The sequence below is a fragment of the Somniosus microcephalus genome, chromosome 8 (assembly GCF_052327205.1).
Source record: "Somniosus microcephalus isolate GS21.2 chromosome 8, FLI_Smic_1.0, whole genome shotgun sequence".
In the NCBI taxonomy this organism is placed as follows: Eukaryota; Metazoa; Chordata; class Chondrichthyes; order Squaliformes; family Somniosidae; genus Somniosus; species Somniosus microcephalus.
The window spans coordinates 44,993,610-45,016,610 of NC_140994.1; the positions used below are offsets into that span (position 1 = coordinate 44,993,610).

At 42.8% G+C, this 23,001-nt stretch overlaps 1 protein-coding gene across 4 annotated transcripts in view; it reads left to right on the top strand.

The window, feature by feature from the left end:
• dock1 (dedicator of cytokinesis 1) overlaps positions 1–23,001 on the top strand; it is a 712,419-nt gene that overhangs the window by 67,558 nt on the left and 621,860 nt on the right. For all 4 annotated transcript variants that reach the window (XM_085994680.1, XM_085994678.1, XM_085994676.1 and 1 more), the window contains exons 3-4: positions 3,184–3,224; positions 7,247–7,302. In XM_085994680.1, the coding sequence (XP_085850806.1) occupies positions 3,184–3,224; positions 7,247–7,302 (97 nt within the window). The remainder of the gene's footprint in view (positions 1–3,183; positions 3,225–7,246; positions 7,303–23,001) is intronic.

Below are 23,001 nucleotides of genomic sequence, written 5' to 3' on the forward strand. Positions count from 1 at the left end.
AATATCTTTTGAATATACCTTATCTGGTAAATTATTCTAAACGTTGATTGCCTTTTAGGGTAAATTTTATAAATTTGCCCTCCTGGTGTGCAGCTTTTCCCACTGGGAGTACATATTGGGAATTTGGACGAAAAGATCTATGGGTCCTGCATGATTTTCCTTCTTTCAGGGACACATTGCGAAAACAATGTGTTGTGCGATAGTTTTATAATATTTAGACCACATTTGGAGCACCTAGTACAGCTTTGGTTACCATGCTTCAAAAGGGACTTATGTATATTGGAAAGGGTGCACAGAAGAGCAACAGGAACAATCAGAGTATTATGACTGAAAATCCTGGGGGGTGGGCCACCTGACCTTGCACCCAAAATTCCCACTGAGAGAATCTAAAAATACTCCAGTTGAATATAGATTTTTTTTTTCCAGCATCTGTTTTAAATTTACTGTTCATTAATTTAAATGTCATTGTCTAGTGCTACTGGTCTGACTTACCTTGAAGTAATACCTGACTTGTGTTATAATAGTACCAATAGCCCAATACTGCACACCGTACTCTTGAGGTCTTAGTAAGGTTTCATATCTGCTCATCATTACCTCTTCTGTTTTTATATTCTATACCTCTTGAGATTCTATATCTCTTGAGTTAAACTGATAGAATTTTATTAGCTATTTTTAACAGCTTTATCAACCAGAGGTGTTGCCTTTAATGCTCGGTGAACTGGTACCCACAAATGCTCTGCTCTTCCATAGCACTGCCCAGTTCCATCCTGAGTTTAATTACTGCTGGTTTTTGTACCAAAATTTATCACTCCATACTTACTGACATTGAATTCCATCTGCCACTTTTTAGCCCATTCTGCTATTTAATCAATATCCCATTGCAGTTTCCTTTGGTTTGCTATAGAATTAACCTCCTATTTTGGTATCAATTTCAAATTTTGACATCGCTCCCTCTAGATCTATTACTCATAAGCTACTTTTTCCTGTGACCTACTGTTTCTTGTCTGATTTTTCAATGAACAGCATAATTCTACTTGAAAATTTTGCAATTTATCCCTACTGTGTTGTTACCTTTTTTTTCTCCTGTGAAGAAATAGGTCACAAAATGCACATTAGGATGGAGCTCGGTTAACATGAGGTTAGGGCAATGTTGGACCAAGCTGGAGGAACAGTTATGCAACTGGGATATGAATCACTAAATCGGGGCGGAGTTGAGCAAAGCCAAGAAGGGGAACTGAGCTTGGGTGGAAGGCAATATATCCAACAACGACGACTGGCATTTATATAGCGTCTTTAACGTAGTAAAAGTTCCAAAGGTGCTTCACAGGAACATAATCAGACAAAAATTGACACTGAGCCAAAGAAGGAGACGTTTGAACAAATGACCAAAAGCTTGGTCAAAGAGGTAGGTTTTAAGGAGCGTCTTAAAGGAGGAAAGCGAGCTGGAGAGGCGGAGCGGTTTAGGGAGGGAATTCCAGAGCTTGGGTAGACGACTGAAGGCACGGCCGCAAAGGAAGCTGGAGATGCACAAAAGGCCAGAGTTGGAGGAATGCAGAGTTCTCGGAGGGTTGTAGGGCTGGAGGAAGTTACAGCGATAGGGGGGGTGAGGCCATGGAGGGACTTGAAAATGAAGACGATAATTTTAAAATCGAGGTGTTGGTGGAGCAGGAACCAATGTACGTGAGTGAGCACATGGGTGAATGGGACACTGAGAGTTTGGATACGAGCCGCAGTGTTGAGGATGATCCTGATAGAACTATGAGAAGTACGATGGACTAGGGATTATGCCTATAAACCACATTCGCAATGATCAGTTTAATATCTCCCTCGGCCTCCCTCTAGAAATTTAAAACAGTTGTATGAGAATTTACAGCACTATATGCTCTGAGGCGAATCCTATAAAGGCTGGAGGTACTACAGGTTTGTATTTGAATTCAAACCTGTAACTTCTACACAGTGGATTTGTAATACTTTTTCAGCATGTTCCATGTATCTTAAAAGGACAATTCACTTAAACACCAATACAAAAAGAAAATACTGCAGATGCTGGAAATCTGAAATAAAAACAAAATGCTGGCGACACTCAGCAGGTCAGGCAGCATCTGTGAAGAGAGAAACAGAGTTAACGTTTCAGGTCGATGACCTTTCGTCAGAACACCATCCTGTTCACATCCTTTTTATTAAAATTGAGCTACTCTGTTCAATAACTTAATGTTCCAGCTTAGCTTAAAGTAGGAAGTATTTACTAGAAAGAAATAGGTAAGCTAGCTGTTTAATTATTCTGCTAGTGTTACTGTATTGGAAATAGCCTGTAAAGATCTAATTGAATGTATTTTAAATCATTTTGTTCTAGGTGATGATGTTTTAAAGGATACTTAATAGCAGTGCCCTCTGAATTCACACTGCTTGGCCCTGATGCGCACACACAAATGTGTCCTTTTAGGCTGCTGGAGGGAGGGTAGCGATCAGGAGGCAAACAAGATGATCTGTGCTTTCAATTTGAAGGCTGGTACCACTGTTGTCCTTTGAAAGACTGATTCAAAGTGTGTCTATTGTGGACAGGGATAGCAGTCACCTTTTTTCCAGTTATTCAAGTAGAATTGTTTGCTGCTGATCATCTGGAATGGTTGGCCTGAAAACTGAGAACTGATCAATTAATTTGCAAAACCACTTTTTTTCCCCCCTTGTTGTATGCTATGCCTCTTTCTACAAGCCTTTTCTCTATTTCTCCTGGCCATACTGGTCTTTGTACATTGTGCAGTTAAGTGTACTCCTTGCAGTAATGCAGTCAAAATTTAGAATTTGGAGGAGGGAGCGATAAATTCACCATTAAGTGGTGTATGCATTCAATAACTAACTATTTTTGTGTGTTTCTGGTAAAAAGTGAAAAATTGGAAATGTGGGGCTAGTGCTTTTTTGTACACCATTTGCGCCATGACCCTCGCTGAAACAGCTTAAAGTTAATTATAATAGTTCCTCGTTTCCATTCAAAACAGCGGCGATGGTGAATTTCCTTGATCCTTATACTTTATTTTGATGGTTTTGTTCTGTTTATTCTATTAATCCTATCCATTCTGATGTGATCTTAAGCTAAATTCAGATATCCTGTATCATGACTAAATAAAAATGATCACGATAATTTCACATTATTAGCTGTATTTAACACTATATTTTTCATTTTAGGTTGGTATAGAGGATACACACATCGGCGCAAAGCCAGAAAGGTGAGCAATTTAAAGTTTTTATAAATATTTATGTTATGGGATTTATATAGCTATTTCTTTGTGCATTGTGATCTATTGTAAAAATTATCCAGTGAATGTGCGAGAACATAGGGATAGAAACATAGAAACATGGAAAAATAGGAGCAGGAGTAGGCCATTCGGCCCTTTGAGCCTGCTCCGCCATTCAATATGATCATGGCTGATCCTCTATCTCAATACCATATTCCCGCACTCTCCCCATACCTCTTGATGCCTTTTGTGTTTAGAAATCTATCTATCTCCTTCTTAAATATATTCAGTGACTTGGCCTCCACAGCCTTCTGTGGTCGAGAATTCCACAGGTTCACCACCCTCTGAGTGAAGACATTTCTCCTCATCTCAGTCGTAAATGTCCTACCCAGTATCCTGAGAATTGATAGACATGAAAAGACCAAGATCTATCTAGTCACATGTTCCTCCCAAACATGTTACACTTACCATACGTCATGTCTCAAATTACTCATACTGTATTCCAAAATATTGTTTTCTGTAAGAAATCTATCTAATTGGCATTTGAATGAATGAGTACTGTCTGATTCCACCATCTCCCTAGGGAGCCTGTTCCATAGATTTATCACTTGCTCACTGAAATGTTTCTACAGATTAGTTTTGATGGCAGCTCTCATGGTCAAGGTTACTGTTTTTACAGAACAGTGGATGAAATTGTGGCATTCAATCCATTAAAATTCCAGAGTCCTATGCACTAATGGAATTTGATTTAATCACCATAAACGGAATTGGGGAATGTGAGAGGTGATTTTAACTATTGTGCTGTCTGCCTGATCCCTCTAGTGGGAGGCCAAGTCCATTGAGGGCCGAGCCTGGGTAAGATGTCGCTGGTGAGCTGTACACCCCAACAGGTGTCCTGCTGTAACTTGCCGTGCAATATTGGGCAGCCCGGAGGTAGCACCGGCTGGCAGAAAGGCAGGTCCTGAGGAAATGAGGAGTGGGATGGGCCTGTGGCGGCCCTCAATATTTTGAAGCCTGGAGGAGTACTGTTGCTCCTCCTAGCACCAAGAAACGAATTTTCAAACTACCTTTTTGGGGCTTCTTCCTCTTGACCGCCTGGTTTTACTGAGCAGACATCACACAGTAGGCCCTCCTAAATTGTATTAGGATCCTATGATGTATATAGGACCCCAATTTACACAAATTAATGAAGCTCCCACCTGATTCAGGTGGGCCACTGGGTTGCCTAGCAGAAGGCTGAGTTATAATTGCGGTTGAACAGGCTCGGTAAGTGAACCACCTCGATTTTAACTCCACTGCCACCCTGTTTACATCGGGTGGAAGGAGTTAAAATCGCCCCTATGATCTTCAAAACAATGGCAAAATTTCCAGAATCCTTTGCAAGAAAAACTGATTTAACTTACTTAATGACAGCAAATCAGTGGCCTACTCATGGTGAATGGGATGTAAAAATATGTTTAACTTTAAAATATTATAAGAACATTAAATTATGAACTATGAAAAACCATTCTGCATGCATAGCTTGCTTTGTCTTTTAGGTTTGCGAACAGGAACTGTTCAGATCACTTTGCCTCTGCCTGCCATAAGCATCTGTTATTTCGACATTACAGTTCTGTCCAGTTACTTTTGAATGTTTCATCTGAGTCCAAAATCTTAGCAATTCAATGCACTTTAAAAGTTTATGAATTCTTTTTATTTTCAGTGAGATAATTACATGCAGGGCATACTTGCTTTGAAGCTTATGTTATAAAGAAAATGTACTTTTTGTTTGGCTGAGTAACTCAAGTAAAAGATTTAAATTTTCAGCTTTATAATTTTGTAGGATTTGCTGAGTGTGTGGATCAAAAGTAAATAGTCTGTCTCCATCTATTCCACAGAGGGATTTGGGTGTCCTTGTACATGAAACACAAAAAGTTAACATGCAGGTGCAGCAAGTAATTAGGAAGGCAAATGGAACGTTGGCTTTTATTTCAAAGGGAATAGAGTATACAAGTAGGGAATAGCAAAATACTGCAGATGCTGGAAATCTGAAATAACAACAGAAAATGCTGGAAATACTCAGCAGGCCAGGCAGCATCCGTGGTTAACCCTGTTTCTCTCCATGGATGCCTGGCCTGCTGAGTATTTCCAGCATTTTCTGTTATTATAAAAGCAGGGAAGTCTTGCTACAATTGTATAGGGCGCTGGTGAGACCACACCTGGAGTATTGCGTACATTTTTGGTCCCCTTATTTAAGGAGGGATATACTTGCATTGGAGGCAGTTCAGAGAAGGTTCATTAGGTTGATTCCTGGGATGGAAGGGTTGTCTAATGAGGAAAGGTTGAGCAGGATGGGCCTATACTCATTGAAGCTTAGAAGAATGAGAGGTGACCTTCTTGAAACATATAAGATTCTGAGGGGGTTGGACAGGGTAGATGCTGAGAGGATGTCTTCCCCTCGTCGGGTAATCTAGAACAAGGGGGCATAGTCTCAGAATAAGGGGTCGCCCATTTAAGACGGAGATGAGGAGGAATTTCTTCTCAGAGGGTCGTGAATCTTTGGCATTCTTTACTCCAGAGGGCTGTGGAAGCTGAGTCATTGAATATATTCAAGGCTGAGATGGACAGATTTTTGAGCAACAGGGGAGTCGAGGGTTATGGGGAACAGGCAGGAAAGTGGAGTTGAGGCCAAAATCAGATCAGCCAGGATCTCTTTAAATGGCGGAGCAGGCTCGAGGGGCCGAATGGCCTGCTCCTGCTCCTATTTCTTATGTAATACTGAACAACATCTGATATCGGTCTTTTTGTTTTGTGCATATGCAGTCCTCTTAACGGCACCTGCACTTTTTCAGCAGTAAATCCTACCTCAAATTTAACAGTAATAAAAAACATTCAGGTGCCAAAGATTGAATCACAACCTCCTAGCTAATGTGCATATAATAATAGGGCTGCTCGATGTTACGTGGGCTTTTTCCCACTTTTTTCTGCAGATAGCCACTAAATATTTAAGAAACCTCTCTAGTTTACATATACTGTATAACTTTTTGTTTTACATGAAATGGGGAAAGCAAGGAAGTTGTGTGGCTGGCATAAATTTCAATTTCTTTTAATAACTTAAACCAGAATTTGCCTTTAAGTCCTGGGTATACTTATTATGTTAAAAGGGAGAACACATTACAGAATTACATGAATGGAATGATTTACATAAACTAAAGAGTCTAATTACAAGATGGTTTTCCTGTATACAACTCAGAACACAATTATTCAAGTACTGTGCTCTTTATATAAAAAAAAAAAAAAAAATGATGCTCTAACAACATGGAATTTCAACAAACCTGGTTTCAGAACACTTGATTTTTTTTTCCATTTCAAGTATGGATACACTTCAACTATATTGATTTAAAAAGAAAATAAACTGAAGAGACGGTGGAGTTTAGATTTAATTAGACTTTGACTTTGGATATTAAATCTTAAGCCACAGTGAATTATGTGTTTTGCTGGATAAACTGAAATTTTACAATAGCCCGTGCCTTTGTGCTTACTAGTAAATTTCACAAAATTCCTGCAGTGGAAACAATTGAAGGAAGGTAATTCTAAGAGTTTACAATGTTGTGATTTATGGTTCATTAGTGTTCATCTCTTTTATACATTTTCAGAAGACCCCAGTGCATTACTGGCATGTCTAACTATTAGTCTGAGGGAAGTAGTTTGCTGTAATGCAGTTACCCAGCTGAGCTTAGTGACATTATGAAATGGTCTCATTGCAGTTTTGGAACATTGACTATGGCATGTGATTAATTTAAAACTGTGGTGTACTAATGAATACATTTGTGAGTGGAATACAACAGTAGTGTACAGCAATATGTTAAAGGTCTGATATATTTTCTTCTGTGCTAATTCAATTTGCAGTGAGCATTTGTATGCACCGATCTTGGCAGAGTTCGGAAGTATTTTCTAAAATATGAAAATTAATAATAAAAGCCATTTCTGATGATAAAATACCACTCTTCTGATTAAACATTGTTTTCTTACAGGGTATTTTTCCTGCTTCATATATTCAACTCAAGGAAGCAACAGTTGAAGGCAAAGGGTGAGCTACAGAATCCTTAGAATTGTCTTACAACAAGGCGGTACTTATAACATTATCTTTCAGATATCCTGATGGCTCAATTAGTTTATCTCGTGACTCATTGAATGTTGCAGACGAGATAACTCTGTTGTTTTAGATGTTCCATTTCTAGAAAGGACAACACAGCTATAGAGCGCGCACAACCTAGATTCACCAGGTTGATGCTAGAGATACAAAACTAGTTATAAGGAATATGAGATACTAAGCCTTGTTACATTTGAGCAAAGAAGACTAAGAGAAAATTAAATAGAGATTTTTTGAAGGGTTTTCATAGAATAAATAGGGAAAGTTTGGGGAATTAGTGGCAAGGAGTCATCAATGTAAAATTGTAAGAGAGAGGATGGGAGAAATTTCTTTACGCAGATTGTTGGAACATAGAATGCTTTGAGGGAGTGATGAGGGGAGAAAGTGGGGTATTACTTGTCATCAAAGAGTGCTGTGAGTTGGGTAAGTGTGAGAGTTCTTTAATTGTTATTTCTCTTTAAATCATTCTTGATAAGATTACTTAAGCAGTTTAAGTAAAGGGGAAAAGTTAAATATTTGGGATTCTGTTGGTTAAAGAAGAGTAAAACAAGGTTACACTGCAGTAGGAGTAAATTGGCACAGCAGGCAGTGGAAACCAGTTTTCTAACCAATCAGCAGGGTGACTCATTTGGCTGTAAACAAACAAACAGTATAAAAAGACCAGTCCTAGTGCGAGCAAGCACTGAGTGCGAGTCATCAAAGAGTGCTGTGAGTTTGGGTAAGTGTGAATTAGGGTAAGTGGGGTGTTAGGTGCTCTTTTCAAACTTTAACTCTGTGGGTTGTAGTTAATAAGGCCTTTCGGGTGCAGAGTGACTGTTGGTAAACCATTTAACTGGTGTAACTAGAGGGATTGATTTAATTTAAATCCAATTAATTAAAGGGGATACTAGCATCTAAAATCGGGCAGAGGGTGTCCATAATTAACAATAAAAAATTTAATTAATTACATAGAATGGAGCAGGTGATGTGTTACTGTTGCGAGATGTGGGAGCCGGTGAACCCCATTGAGGCTCACGGTGATTACGTCTGTGACAAGTGTCTGCTGCTACAGGAACTCCAGCTCCGTGTTGATGAGCTGGAGTCTGAGCTTCAGACACTGCGACACATCAGGGAGGGGGAGAAGTACCTGGACTCTGTGTATCAGGAGGTGGTCACACCTATGAAGTTAATTAATTCAGATGTAGCCCATGGTCAGGGACAGGACGGTGTGACTACGAGTGAGGCAGGTACGGGGATCCAGGAGGTAGAGCTGGAGGAGCCGCAGCCCTTGCTCTTGTCCAACAGGTTCGAGGTTCTTACTCCCTGTGGGGACAGGAGCAGGGACTGCAGGGAGGATGAGCAACCTGGCCACAGCACTGTGGAACGGGGGGCCATTCAAGAGGGGGGAGTAAATAGAAATGTTGTAGTGGTAGGGGACAGTATTATTAGGGGATAGATAGAGTTCTCTGCAGCCGAGAGCGAGAGTCCCGAAGGCTGTGTTGCCTACCCGGTGCCAGGGTTAAGGACATCTCCTCTGGGCTGGAAAGAAACTTGCAGTGGGAGGGGGTGGATCCAGTTGTCGTGGTCCATGTTGGTACAAGCGACGTAGATAGGACTAGGAAGCCGGTTCTGTTAAAGGAGTATGAGCAGCTAGGGGTCAAATTAAAAAAACAGAACCTCAAGGGTAATAATCTCTGGATTCTTACCTGAGCCACGAGCGAATTTGGCTAGGACAAATAAAATTAGACTGTTAAATGTGTGGCTCAAAGACTGGTGTGGGAGAAATGGGTTTTGCTTCCTGGGACACTGGCACCAGTACTGGGGCAGGAGGGAGCTGTTCCGTTGGGACGGGCTTCACTTGGCCAGTGCTGGGACTAGAGTCCTGGCGGATCATATAACTAGGGCTGTAGAGAGGGCTTTAAACTAACTAGTGGGGGGAGGTTCCTGGAGAGCAAATAATAAAAATGACAACAGAGAATGTCATAGACTTAGGTAGCAGTGGGGAAATTAAAAACCAGAGCGTGTCAGGAAGGGGCAGAAGGTATGGAGTAAAAGGTAAAGTAATAAAAAGGGCAAAAGCAGGAACTAAGTGTCACAAAACATATTTGAAAGTTCTCTATCTGAATGCACGTAGCATTCGTAACAAAATAGACGAGTTAATGGCACAAATAACTACATATGGGTATGATCTTGTGGCCATTACAGAAACATGGCTGCAGGGTGACAATGCCTGGGAATTAAACATACCAGGTTATTTAATGATCAGGAAGGACAGGCAGGAAGGAAGGGGAGGTGGGGTGGCTATGTTAATAAAGGAAGGAATCACTGTAATACAGAGAAATGATATTGGGTCAAAAGATCAGGATAATGAAACAGTTTGGGTGGAGGTAAGGAATAATAAGGGGAAAAAAACACTAGTGGGCGTAGTCTATAGGCCTCTGAACAGTTGCAACTCTGTTGGACGGAGTATCAATCAGGAAATAGTTGAGGCTTGTAATAAGGGAACATCTATAATTATGGGGGATTTTAACTATCATATTAATTGGACAAATCAAATTGGGCAGGGCTGCCTTGAGGATGAGTTCATTGAGTGTATTAGGGATGGGTTTCTTGAGCAGTATGTAACTGAACCGACCAGGGGGCAAGCAACCTTAAATCTGGTCCTGTGTAACGAGACCGGATTAATTAAAAATGTCCTAGTAAAGGATCCCCTTGGAATGAGTGACCATAACATGGTTGAATTCCATATTCAATTAGAGGGTGAGAAGGTTGGATCTCAAACAAGCGTGCTAAGCTTGAATAAAGGAGACTATGAAGGTATGAGAGTGGAATTGAGTAGAGTGGATTGGGAAAATAGATTAAAGGGTAAGACGATACATGATCAGTGGTGTACATTTAAGGAGTTATTTTACAACTTCCAAAAAGTATATATTCCACTGAGAAGAAAAGGGTGTAAAAGAAAAGACAGCCATCCGTGGCTAAGTAAAGAAATTAAGGATAGTATTCGACTAAAAACAAGGGCATATAAGGTAGCCAAATCTAGTGGGAAGATAGAGGATTGGGAAAACTTTAAAAGACAGCAAAAAATAACAAAAAGATTGATTATGAAAGTAAATTAGCAAAAAATGTAAAAACAGATAGTAAGAGTTTTTATAGTTATATAAAAAAAAAGGGTGGCTAAAGTAAATGTTGGTCCCTCAGAGGATGAGACCGGGAAATTAATGGTGGGAAATAATGGAGATGGCAAAAACACTGAATATTTTGTATCAGTCTTTACAGTAGAGGACACTAAAAATATCCCAACACTGGACAAACGGGGCTATAGCGGGGGAGGAGCTAAACACGATCAAAATCACTAAGGAAGTGGTACTCGGTAAAATAATGGGACTCAAGGTGGATAAATCACCTGGACCTGATGGCTTACATCCTAGGGTCTTGAGGGAAGTGGCGGTAGGGATTGTGGATGCATTGGTAATAATTTTTCAAAACTCCCATGACTTAGCAAAGGTCCCGGCAGACTGGAAAACTGCTAATGTAACACCCTTATTTAAAAAAGGCAGTAGACAGAAGGCTGGAAACTATAGACCGGTTAGCCTAACATCTGTGGTAGGTAAAATTTTGGAGTCCATTATTAAGGAGACAGTAACAGGACATTTGGATAATCATAATTTAATAGGACAAAGTCAGCATGGTTTTATGAAGGGGAAGTCATGTTTGACAAATTTGCTAGAGTTCTTTGAGGAAGTAACATATAGGGTGGATAAAGGGGAGCCAGTGGACGTAGTATATTTAGACTTCCAAAAGGCATTTGACAAGGTGCCACACAAAAGATTATTGCTTAAGATAAAAAATCACGGGATTGGGGGTAATATTCTGGCATGGATAGAGGATTGGCTATCTAACAGAAGGCAGAGAGTTGGGATAAATGGTTCATTCTCAGACTGGCAATCAGTAACTAGTGGTGTTCCGCAGGGGTCAGTGCTGGGTCCCCAACTCTTTACAATCGATATTAACGATTTGGAGGAGGGGACCGAGTGTAACATATCAAAGTTTGCAGATGATACTAAGATGGGAGGGAAAGTAGTGAGTGAGGAGGACATAAAAAACCTGCAAGGGGACATAGACAGGCTAAGTAAGTGGGCAGAGATTTGGCAGATGGAATACAATACTGGAAAGTGTGAGGTTATGCACTTCGGCAGGAAAAATCGTAGAGCAAGTTATTATCTTAATGGCAAGAAACTGGAAAGTACTGAAACAAAGGGATCTGGGGGTCCTGGTGCACGAAACTCAAAAGGTTAGTATGCAGGTGCAGCAAGTGATTAAGAAGGCCAATGGAATGTTGGCTTTCATTGCTAGGGGGATAGAATATAAAAATAAGGAGGTATTGCTTCAGTTGTACAAGGTATTGGTGAGACCGCACCTGGAATACTGCATACAGTTTTGGTGTCCATACTTAAGAAAAGACATACTTGCTCTCGAGTCAGTACAAAGAAGGTTCACTCGGTTAATCCCGGGGATGAGGGGATGGACATATGAGGAGAGGTTGAGTAGATTGGGACTCTACTCATTGGAGTTCAGAAGAATGAGAGGCGATCTTATTGAAACATATAAGATTGCGAAGGGGTTGGATCGGGTGGATGCGGGGAGGATGTTCCCGATGATGGGTGAAACTAGAACTAGGGGGCATAGTCTTAGAATAAGGGGCTTCTCTTTCAAAACTGAGATGAGGAGGAACTACTTCACTCAGAGGGTTGTAGGTCCATGGAATATGCTGCCCCAAAAAGCTGTAGAAGCTACATCATTACATAAATTTAAAACAGAAATAGACAGTTTCCTAGAAGTAAAGGGAATTAAGGGTTACGGGGAGCGGGCAGAAATTTGGACATAAGTCTAGGTTCGGATCGGACATGGCCCTGTGGGTAGCGGAGCGGGCCCAGGGGCCGTGTAGCCTGATCCTGCTCCTGTTTCGTGTGCCTAATTCTGTTAGATTCAGGAGATGGTTCTGTGATAGTAGATTGGCGGTTAGGATCAGATCAGCCATGATCTTATTGAATGGCGGAGCAGGCTCGAGGGGCCGATTGGCCTACTGCTCCTATTTCTTATGTTCTTATGTAACAGTGGGATTAGTTTTGGATTGCTGTAGCAAGGAGCAGGGACTGACATGGTGGGCTAAATTTATGGTCTGTTGTGTTGCTAACATCTATGTAGGAGCAAGTGTAAAACCCACTAATCTGTTGGATGACTGACGTGGGTGTAAAGAGCAAACTAATTATTTTCCCAACATTTAATATTCATCAGCTGAATGAGCACAAAATGTCTTGATTTAAATCAAACAAAATGGGGGGAATTTGGTGACTAAATTAGCATACTGGCCTTTCATTTCTGGGACCTGGATTTAAATCCAACCTAGACTAATTGGTTGAAAATCTTTACCAGTTATAACAGTACTATTTGAAATAATTTTAGTCCGTTTCAACTCAGTTTCTACTGTTCAGATCCACAGTGCAGAATTGCCCTCAAAGTAGTGATCTATTTTAAGCTATCAGGATGGCTGCTGTAAAGAATGGAAAATGTCAGACCAGTGCAATATGGGGTGCTCCTTTGAGGTTGGGATGGATGTGAGAGAATTTTACTCTACCTTTCTTAATGTAGTCCCTGAATTGAGCATGTTTGATGCCTAGGTGACTGAAATAGGGAAAATATTACTTTTTCCAGTGGTAACATGCAATGTTGTGCTCATACAGTCAGTGGATGTTAAATGTTGAGGAATGGGCCCTTTTTTTCTTGAGTCCTTCAGCAGCATCAAACAAGCACTCTTATGTGGTAACACCTTGATGGAAAAAGAGCAAAAATTCATCCAAAAACATTTTTGCAGGTATCAAACTTTTAATCTGAACAATGTACTTTATGCTTTGTGTATGTACTTCTAAATTGATTTGAAAATGTCTAACAAAATAGTTTGTAAACAACAGACTTCATTGGTTTAGTTACATTGTGACTTTATGAAATTAGAATTTTTCTTTTTGATGTTGAACAGGAGGCTTGTTCATTTATTATATTCTGACAGTCTTGTAGAGTATGTTATGAGGGTTATTATTGTAATGTATATACCTTTAAGGGGGGAACTATCTTTTACAGCTCATGTATACTGCAGTACCGGCAGTGACCACACCTGTATATAGTACTGAGTAGTAACCTGTACAGATCAGTTCCAGTGTGAGCCACGTTGAGTAAACACCTGTTGTACCGTTCTCCTGCAGTCTGTGTCTTATTATACACAGACACAACATTGGCGACAAGGCAAGTTCGAACCTACCTGCAACTCTGCATCACCTCCCGGGGATTCTTTCCTGGAGATCAGTGGATTGGAGGTCAAGGCCAGAGACTCGGGCGTCGACCACGGGCAACTGCCCAGTCATCCAGCAGAGACTCGAGAATTGCGGGGGAGGCTGTCGAGAGCCAGGCTTGGCTTTCCAGTCGAGGTGGTCCAGCGAAACGGGCTGGCAACAGGTAGTGCGCAGACCCTTCCCGGACAGCGGCGGGCTAGAGCCCGACCGAGCGGCACAGCAAAGGGCCGAGCAGCGTCGACGGAGAGAGAGAGAGGGCAGAGCACACAGGGCACAGCCGGTGTTCAGGGGCCGAGCAGCGTCGAAGAGAGGGAGAGAGAGACGCACAGAAACCCGCGAGGCGCCGCCATTGCCACGAGGACCGCTGAGAGCGGCGTTGGCAGCAGTGCAGGAGAAGCGTGCGAAACCTACAGGGCGCCGCCATTGCCACGAGAACCACCGGGAGCGGCGTTGGCAGCAGCGGGGGAGGAAGGAAAGCGCGGGAGATGCCATTTTAAGCCATTGGGAGACGCCATTTTAAACCACACCCAAAATGCCGAAGAGTGGCAGTATCACCGCATTTGACAATGAAGTCGAAGATTGGACTACATATGTCGAACGAATGGAGGTATACTGCAAGGCAAATGAGGTGTCAGATGACAAGAAAGCGTCAGTATTGTTAAATTTAATGGGTGCAAAGACGTATGGTTTATTACGAAATCTAGTAACTCCAACGAAGCCAATGGAAAAGAGTTTTGAAGACATAGTAACGGTACTACAGGAACATTTAAATCCCACACCGCTGCTGATAGCAGAAAGATTCAAGTTTCACAAACGGAACCAGCATAAGGATGAAAGCAATGCTGATTATTTAACAAAACTGCGCAAACTATCGAAACACTGCCAGTTTGGAGCGGGACTGGCAGATACCTTAAGGGACAAGTTTGTGTGTGGGCTTCAAAGTGAAGGAACCCAGAAACGGCTTTTATCTGAAAAGGACCTTACGCTGGAAAAGGCTTTCAGCATTGCGGTATCATATGAAGCAGCAGCACGGGGCGCTGCAGAGATACAACAGAGACCGCAAGAATATGGCACAAACGAAATGTCATATAGAACAGAGAAGTGCTATCGCTGTGGCAGAACAACACACGACCAGAATGATTGCTGGTTTAAAGACAAAGTGTGCAGACAGTGTGGAAAAGTAGGACACATAGCACGAGTCTGCAGGTCGGGAAAGAAAACCAGCAATAAGAAACCTACCAAAGAAAAGTACAAGAAGGTACATAAGATGACGGAGAATAGTTCAGACGAACAAAAGAGTGATCACGACTCCGAAAGCAGGGAACTGAGTTGTCTGAAACTACATAATGTGATCACAACGGAGGATCACCGAACCATTTGGGTCACTCTCAAGATAGCAGGAGTCCAGGTAAAGATGGAATTGGACACAGGATCAGCCCTAACAGTCATAAACCGACGGGACTACGAGCGGCTATTCTCACACATACCCTTGAGAGACACAAAAATTATTTTGAAGACGTACACGGGACAAAAAGTTTACCCCAAAGGAAAAATAAGGGTGACCGTTATATATAACGGTAAGGGAACACCAAAACTAGACCTGTATGTATTGCAAGATGGAGGACCACCATTACTGGGACGTGAATGGATCCGGAAAATACAACTGGATTGGTATTCCATACAGGCACTGACTGTGGCTGACAAAAAGGATGACGACGTCACACCTGGGCGACTGTCAAAGATCCTAACTGACGCGAAAGAAGTGTTCCAGCAAGGACTCGGAACACTAAAAGGCATGACAGCGACGATTAAAATTGAAGAAAACGCAAGCCCAAAATTTTTTACGGCCAGACTTATGCGATCCGCCCAGCCGTCGAAGCAGAGCTGGAGAGTCTAGAACGTTCAGGTGTACTGTCCAAGGTAGACTGGAGCGAGTGGGCTACACCCATCGTCCCTGTGATGAAAACGTCGTTGAGCAGCACGCCTGGGGAACCAAGGAAGGTTCGCATCTGTGGGGACTTTAAGGTAACAGTGAACCCAGTCCTTCACACCGTACAATATTCACTTCTGCGGATTGAAGATATTTTCGCCTCGCTATCTGGAGGGAAACGCTTCACTAAGATTGATCTGGCCCAGGCGTATCTGCAAATGGAGGTAGAAGAAGCATCAAAAAAATACCTCACAATCAACACCCATAAAGCTCTCTACCAATACAACTGGCTGGTATTCGGGGTAGCATCAGCTCCGGCTATTTGGCAGAGGGCAATGGAACAAGTCCTGCAAGGGATCCCAGGGACCCAGTGTTATTTGGACGACATCCTGGTCACGGGCGAAAATGACAGTGATCACCTTGCCAACCTGGAGCAAGTGCTCACTAGATTGCAGGAATATGGGCTCCGAGCTAACCGCCACAAATGCGAGTTTTTTAGAAAACAGATCTCGTATTGTGGCCACGTTATCGATAAAAGAGGGGTTACATAAGTCCCCAGAGAAGATTGAGGCAGTAGTCAAGGCTCCAGCACCGGAAAATGTGTCACAACTGAGGTCGTTCCTCGGGCTGGTAAACTACTACCATAAGTTCTTGCCAAATTTGTCTACAATACTACACCCACTGAACACCCTACTGCAAACTGGGGTGCCATGGAAGTGGAGTGACGAATGTAGACGAGCTTTCCAGAAGAGCAAAACACTGATCACATCGAAAGAGGTATTGGCCCATTACAACCCGGCATTACCAATTCGGTTGGCATGTGATGCGTCACCCTACGGCATTGGAGCGGTGCTGTCGCACAAATTCTCGGACGGCTCAGAGAGGCCAATAGCCTTTGCGTCACGATCACTAACCTCAGCCGAGCGTAACTACGCCCAGATTGACAGGGAGGCCCTCAGCCTAGTGTGGGGAGTGAAAAAGTTCAATCACTATCTGCACGGGCAGAAATTCACCTTGCTGACTGACCACCAGCCTCTTGTCTCCATTTTTAATCCGAAGAAGGGCGTTCCGGTGATGACTGCGCAACGACTACAAAGATGGTCACTTTTTCTAGGGGCGTACCACTATGAGATTGAATATAAGGGCACGAAACAGCATGGAAATGCTGATGGGCTATCACACCTGCCACTGCCTACTGCGGAGGAAGCACCAGCAGTGGATCCTGTCGAAATATTCCATTCGACTGTAGTTGAATACCTACCGGTAACTAACGCTTGTATCGAAAAGGAAACCCGAAATGACCTGACACTGTCTTGGGTATATGATTTGACGGTGAAGGGATGGCCAGCACATGGCGACTCACTGTTGCCAGCATTCTCGACAAGGAGAGAACGGCTGTCAGTGTGCCGGGGGACCTTGATGTGTGGATCCCGAGTGGTAATTCCACCCAAGTTAAGGGATAGAGTGTTCAATGAGCTTCATGAGGGTCATCTGGGAGGGGTAAAAATGAAAAGCCTAGCCAGGGCTTATGTGTGGTGGCCGGGAATCGATAAACAAATCGAGGACCTGACCAAGAGCTGCTCAGGATGCCAGAAAGTCCAAAATGCACCACCACAGGCCCCTCTACACCCATGGAAGTAGCCCTCATCTCCATGGCAACGGGTGCATATTGATTTTGCTGGTCCATTCATGGACTCAATGTTTTTAATAGCCGTGGATGCGCACTCGAAATGGCCTGAGGTCATCAAAATGTCCTCCACCACCATGGAGAAAACTATTGCAGTCCTACGGACCATTTTTGCCAGGAATGGCTTGCCAGAACAGATTTGCTCCGACAACGGACCACAGTTTGTGTCCGAAGAGTTCCGGAGGTTCTTGAAAAAGAATCGGGTAAGGCATTACACATCCGCCCCGTATCATCCAGCCACAAATGGATTGGCTGAGAGGTTCGTACAAACCTTTAAGAAGGCAATAAAGGCTATGTACAATGACAACATTCCGCTGCAGCACAAGGTGGACAATTTCCTGTTCGCCTACTGGAATGCGGCACATGCAGTCACCAACCAGGCCCCGGCCATGATGTTCTTTAACCGAAGGTTAAGATCTCGCCTGGATTTGCTCAGACCAAACGTACGAAGAGATGTTGAGAGTAAGCAATTCCAGCACATCCATGAGAAGCCAACAAGGAGCTTCAATGTAGGGCAACCAGTCTTGGCCCGCGACTACCGAACAAAAAAATGGCAGCCAGGAACGATATGCACACGGCAGGGCCCACTAATGTACACAGTGGACGTTGGGGAGAGCATCGTGAGACGCCATGCTGACCAGATCCTAGAGTCACAGGAACAAGTCAACCCCATGCCTCGCCCATACGTACCTGGTGATGAACCCGACGTACAGGTCGCATCTACCCCAGAAACAGTAGCATCGGAAGCTGATGAACCAACCGACGACAGGGGGCCAGAATCGCCTCCGCACCAAGAGCAAGACACTCGGGAAAGGCGCTATCCAGAAAGGATCAGGAAGCCTCCCCAAAGACTGAATATATAAATAGACTATTTTCAGCTAATGTTGCATGTGTTAATTGTAATTAGTTTGATATTTAATTGTTAAATGAGTGTTATGGTACTGTTAATCTAAAAGGGGAGGAATTGTAATGTATATACCTTTTTAAGGGGGGAACTATCTTTTACAGCTCATGTATACTGCAGTACTGGCAGTGACCACACCTGTATTTAGTACTGAGTAGTAATCTGTACAGATCAGTTCCAGTGTGAGCCACGTTGAGTAAACACCTGTTCTACCGTTCTCCTGCAGTCTGTGTCTTATTATACACAGACACAACAATTATGATAATTAAACTGTGCCGATTGTTATATAGTACTTTATGAAAAAGAACGCTTTCAAAATATGTATTCACACTTTTTAATGTACTAAATATTGGTGAGTTTTGGGGAAAATGTGATGCTATCATATGTTCTGGTGGGACTTTATAGTGCACTTTGCTATTCCATGATGTCTGATTGCTTTTATGGAAACTTGTGACTTGTACTTGTCTGTCTGAGGCAGCTCAGTACAAACTCTTAAGGAGAAAACCCAGGAATTTTGCAATAGGTATTCCCAGTGTCACTGAGATGGATTCTGTGCTGCAACTCGTTTGAGGAATCGGAGAACATGTCTTGCAGCTGCAATCATTTCTTCTTCTAATTTCTTACTCTGAACATTGCTAGTTATGACCCTAATTGACTTAATCTAAGAATTTTGACTTCCAGCTTTCTGTATAGATCCTGATAGTACAGGTACACTATCCCTTATTCGAAAGCCTTGGGACCAGCTGAGTTTCGGTTTTCGGAATTTTTCGGATTTCAGAAGGTATTATTATAAGACTGGGAAATTTGTACTTAATATAAATTTTAAAAGTTCAGGCTACCTCTTTCGACTGTTCCGTGTTTCATTCCCCTTCCTGCTTCTCTGGAAAGCCGGATATCGGCTGACTTCTACTAAGCTGGCCCGCAAATCAGGTGGGGGGGGGGGAGAAAAGAATACTGGACGGGCTGCGGTTCAGGTCAGGTGGGGGGGGGGAGGGGGAAAGAATATCGGACGGGTCGGGGATCGGGTCGGGTCAGGTGGGGGGGGAGGTGGGGGGAGAAAAGAATATCGGTCGGGTCGGGTGGGGGGTGGGGGGGGGAGGGCGGGGGAAAGAATATCCGACGGGCCGCGATTCGGGTCGGGGGGAGAAAAGAATATCGGACGGGCCGCTGTATTGTTGGGTTCACTCTCCCGGTACCTCCTTCACACTGCCCGGCTCGGCCTGCAATCTCCTACCCAGGAGGGAACTCTGTGACCCTCTGCCCTGCTCAGCGTAAGTCGTGCGCCAGTCTGGTCATGTCGCGCGCACGACTTACGCTGAACGAAAAAACTTTCGGTTTTTAGAGGTTTTCGGTTTTCGGAAGTTCGGATAAAGGATAGTCTACCTGTAGTAGTAGTATAAGATCCTTGGTCAAGGTTGCTGCAGCAGATAGCACAGCCAATAACATCGGACTGCTAGAGGACACATTTATTTATGATTAGATGTTCTATCTATTTGTATTTCTCATACTCAATGAGGTTTGTGAAACATTAAGGTCAAGCGCTCATAGATTTATTAAGTAGAAAGTACTTGCAATGCTACTTAAGCATACACTTAAATTAGTATTTACAACCACAGCAGGCTATGTTGATTGGGAAATCAACGTGTTATGGTTCTGAGCTCCGTTATTCAGGTTGATTAAATTGTTGAATCCAAATTCGTGGTACGGTTTGCTACTTTTATACCTTTTTTCTAACCCGTATTACATGACAATCACCAGGTCTTTACATTACGTGGTTATACTAAAAGTTAAAAACAACTCCACATAAGGAGGAACTAATAAGAAATCTATACCTTATCATTAACTGTTAATAAGCTGAATGTCTCACAAATGAGCTTTTCTTATTTTTTTTATCTAATTGCATATTTTTTCCTGTTCATTTAATTGCTGTTCAACCATGTGAATCTGTTAACCATAGCTTGCCTTTGTTTCTGCACCCCTTAGAACTGACCACACTAGCTACACTTTACACAGATGTTCTCTTCTGCAGGACTAATATCTTTAATCAATATCAATGATTGCAGTTTCCTCAAATTTGGAAATAACACACACTGGCACGTCTTTAAGTAGCTTATCCCATTAAGACACATTCTCTGAGGTGAATACTTCACATAAGCATATTAAAACTGCAGGTGCTGTAAAGGTCAGTCTTATTTCCAAAGCTCAGTGGTCACCATCTTACAATTGCTGTTGTATCATCAATTAGTTATTTTAAGTCATTATAACTTGTGCCTTTCTACCCTACTTGACAAACAAAGGTATTAGCATTACTGCAATATCAAATCACTTGCAGAATTCTGCTGCTACTTTGATTAACCCTTTTCTTACAGAGCTGACCGCTAAAGTGAAGCATTTGATACCACAGTGATTCTAATTCTGCCTGTATTGCGGTTAAAAATAATTTTTACAAGACCTTGTTGAAATTAGTTGCAACTATTTTGGACATATGGCTCAGTAAGATGAGAATTTTGACATGATGAGAGCCTTGCTGGCATCCCAATCCAGGCTCTCCAGGTTTGGAATCAGTAGTGGAGAGGGCAAGGATCCAGTAGCTGTTGGAGGGGCAGAGTATTGGCTAATGCACTGGTGGAGATAATTAAATGATTCAGAGAGCCAAGGAGGAGCGGAACATTAATCAGGAAACGGGAAAGAATGATCCCAGGGTTCTGCAGAGGTGCATAGAATTGTCTGGTATTGGGCACCAGCGGATCCACTAGATCAGCAGAGGAGTGTGGCGCAGTGGGAGTAAATTCTAGGGGCCAAGTGCAGTGAAGATCAGGAAGCCCGGATCCCTTGGATTTACCCTTCACGGGAGGATGAAGGGTAAATCCAAGGGATGTGTGCATAGGAACAGGAGTAGGCCATTTAGCCCCTCGAGCCTGTTCCGCCAGTCAATGAGATCATGGCTGATCTGCGACCTAACTACATTTACCCGCCTTTGGTCCATATCCCTCAATACTTTTGGTTAACATAAATCTATCAATCTCCGATTTAAAACTAACAATTTATCTAGCATCAATTGCCGTTTGCGGAAGAGAGTTCCAAATTTCTACTATCCTTTGTGTGTAGCAGTGTTTCCTAATTTCACTCCTGCACGGTCTGGCTCTAATATTTTTAGACAATGCCCCCAAGACTCCCCAACCAGCAGAAATATTTTCTCTCTACCTACCCTATCTGTTCCCCTTAATATCTTGAAAATTTTGATCAGATCACCCAATAACCTTCTAAATTCCAGGGAAATACAACCCTAGTTTGTGTAATCTCTCCTCGTAATTTAACCCCTGGAGTACGGATATCATTCTGGTAAACCTACGCTGCACTCTCTCCAAGGCTAATATATCCTTTCTAAGGTGTGTTGCCCAGAACTGCTCACAGTACTCCAGGTGTGGTCTAACCAGGGCTTTGTGCAGATAAGGAAGGTCATCCGAGGAACAGCTGAAGAGCAAATTAGATCAGGAGCTGCAGCAGAAGCCGGTTTAGTCCAGCGAAGATTGTTGGACAAGTTCTGAAGGCAGAGCTAATTCGAGCAGAATCAGTGGCCATAGGAAGTAAGAATATAGCTGCAGGATGGAGATCATTCAGCAGCATCCAGAGTAGGATGGGAGCCAGCTGAAGCAAATCAGAGATGTTATAGCGGTGAATAGAGTACCAGTGATGGAGTGGAAACTAAGCTTGTGGAAGAAGACCAGGAGGTGCTGCAATTTAATGGAGGAGATCTAAGGCTCCTTTGAAACGAGAAAGATAAAAAGACAAAGTGGATTTTGAAAGAGAATTCTATACAGTCAGGTTCAAAGCCTGTCAGCTTATGGTGAAGTGGAGGTAGTGAGGAACAAGCAGTAATCCAAAGTTTTGGGAACAAAGGATTTAGTCTGAGATGTCGAGCTGGTGAAGATTACTTAGATAGGATGGAGTGATGGATCAGAGGAACTTTAAGATCTGAAATGAAAAACCTTGAAATAGATCCCCTGGAGCATAAAAAAATGAATGGAACTTGGCAACGATGGACGTGATATGTGCTTGACTTTGGGGATGAGAAAATATGCACTGCTGGGTTCAGCCAGGGAGGTCGATGGAATCTGATCTGACGAAAGCCAAACTAGGTAGATTCAGTCTAGTTTTAAGAAATTGTGTGTCATTCAGGGCTTGTTGTCAGATAGTTAGTCAATTAATACGCTAGCAGCCATCAAATCGATGATGGTGGCAGAGAGATACATGTGGGTGGTGTTGGCACATTTTCAGATTTTTGTGGGTGATATTGCTGAAGGGTACCGTGTAGATGATGAATAGTAGGCATTTTAAGGATGGAGGCCTGAAGTACATCCGTGATCACCTTGTGCATGAGGGGAGAAGTCTTTGAAGGGGGGTATAATGCGTGCGTTGCAGCAAGTATGAGTGGAACCATGAGAGAGCAGTGCCATAGAGATGAACCATGGAAGGAGAGGTGGTGGAGGGGGATATTAACAATATCAAAGATGGCATAGAGATTGAGCATGTCCAACAGGGACAGTGCACTGTGGTCACTGGTGGCTTTGACTGGGGTGTCTTGGGGCTTTGGTTACTAATTGGGGGACTCAAACAGGCTGTAGGGAATGAGGTGAGCACGTAGTTGAGTGGCAATGATGTGTTGAAGGAGAGCGAGGGTGGTGTAGAGACACTGAGAGTTTGAGAAGATAGAGGCTAGGGGGTGACTTTTAAGAAAGATAATAATGGTGGCTTTGAAAGGGGTAGGAAATTAACTGGGAATGACTAG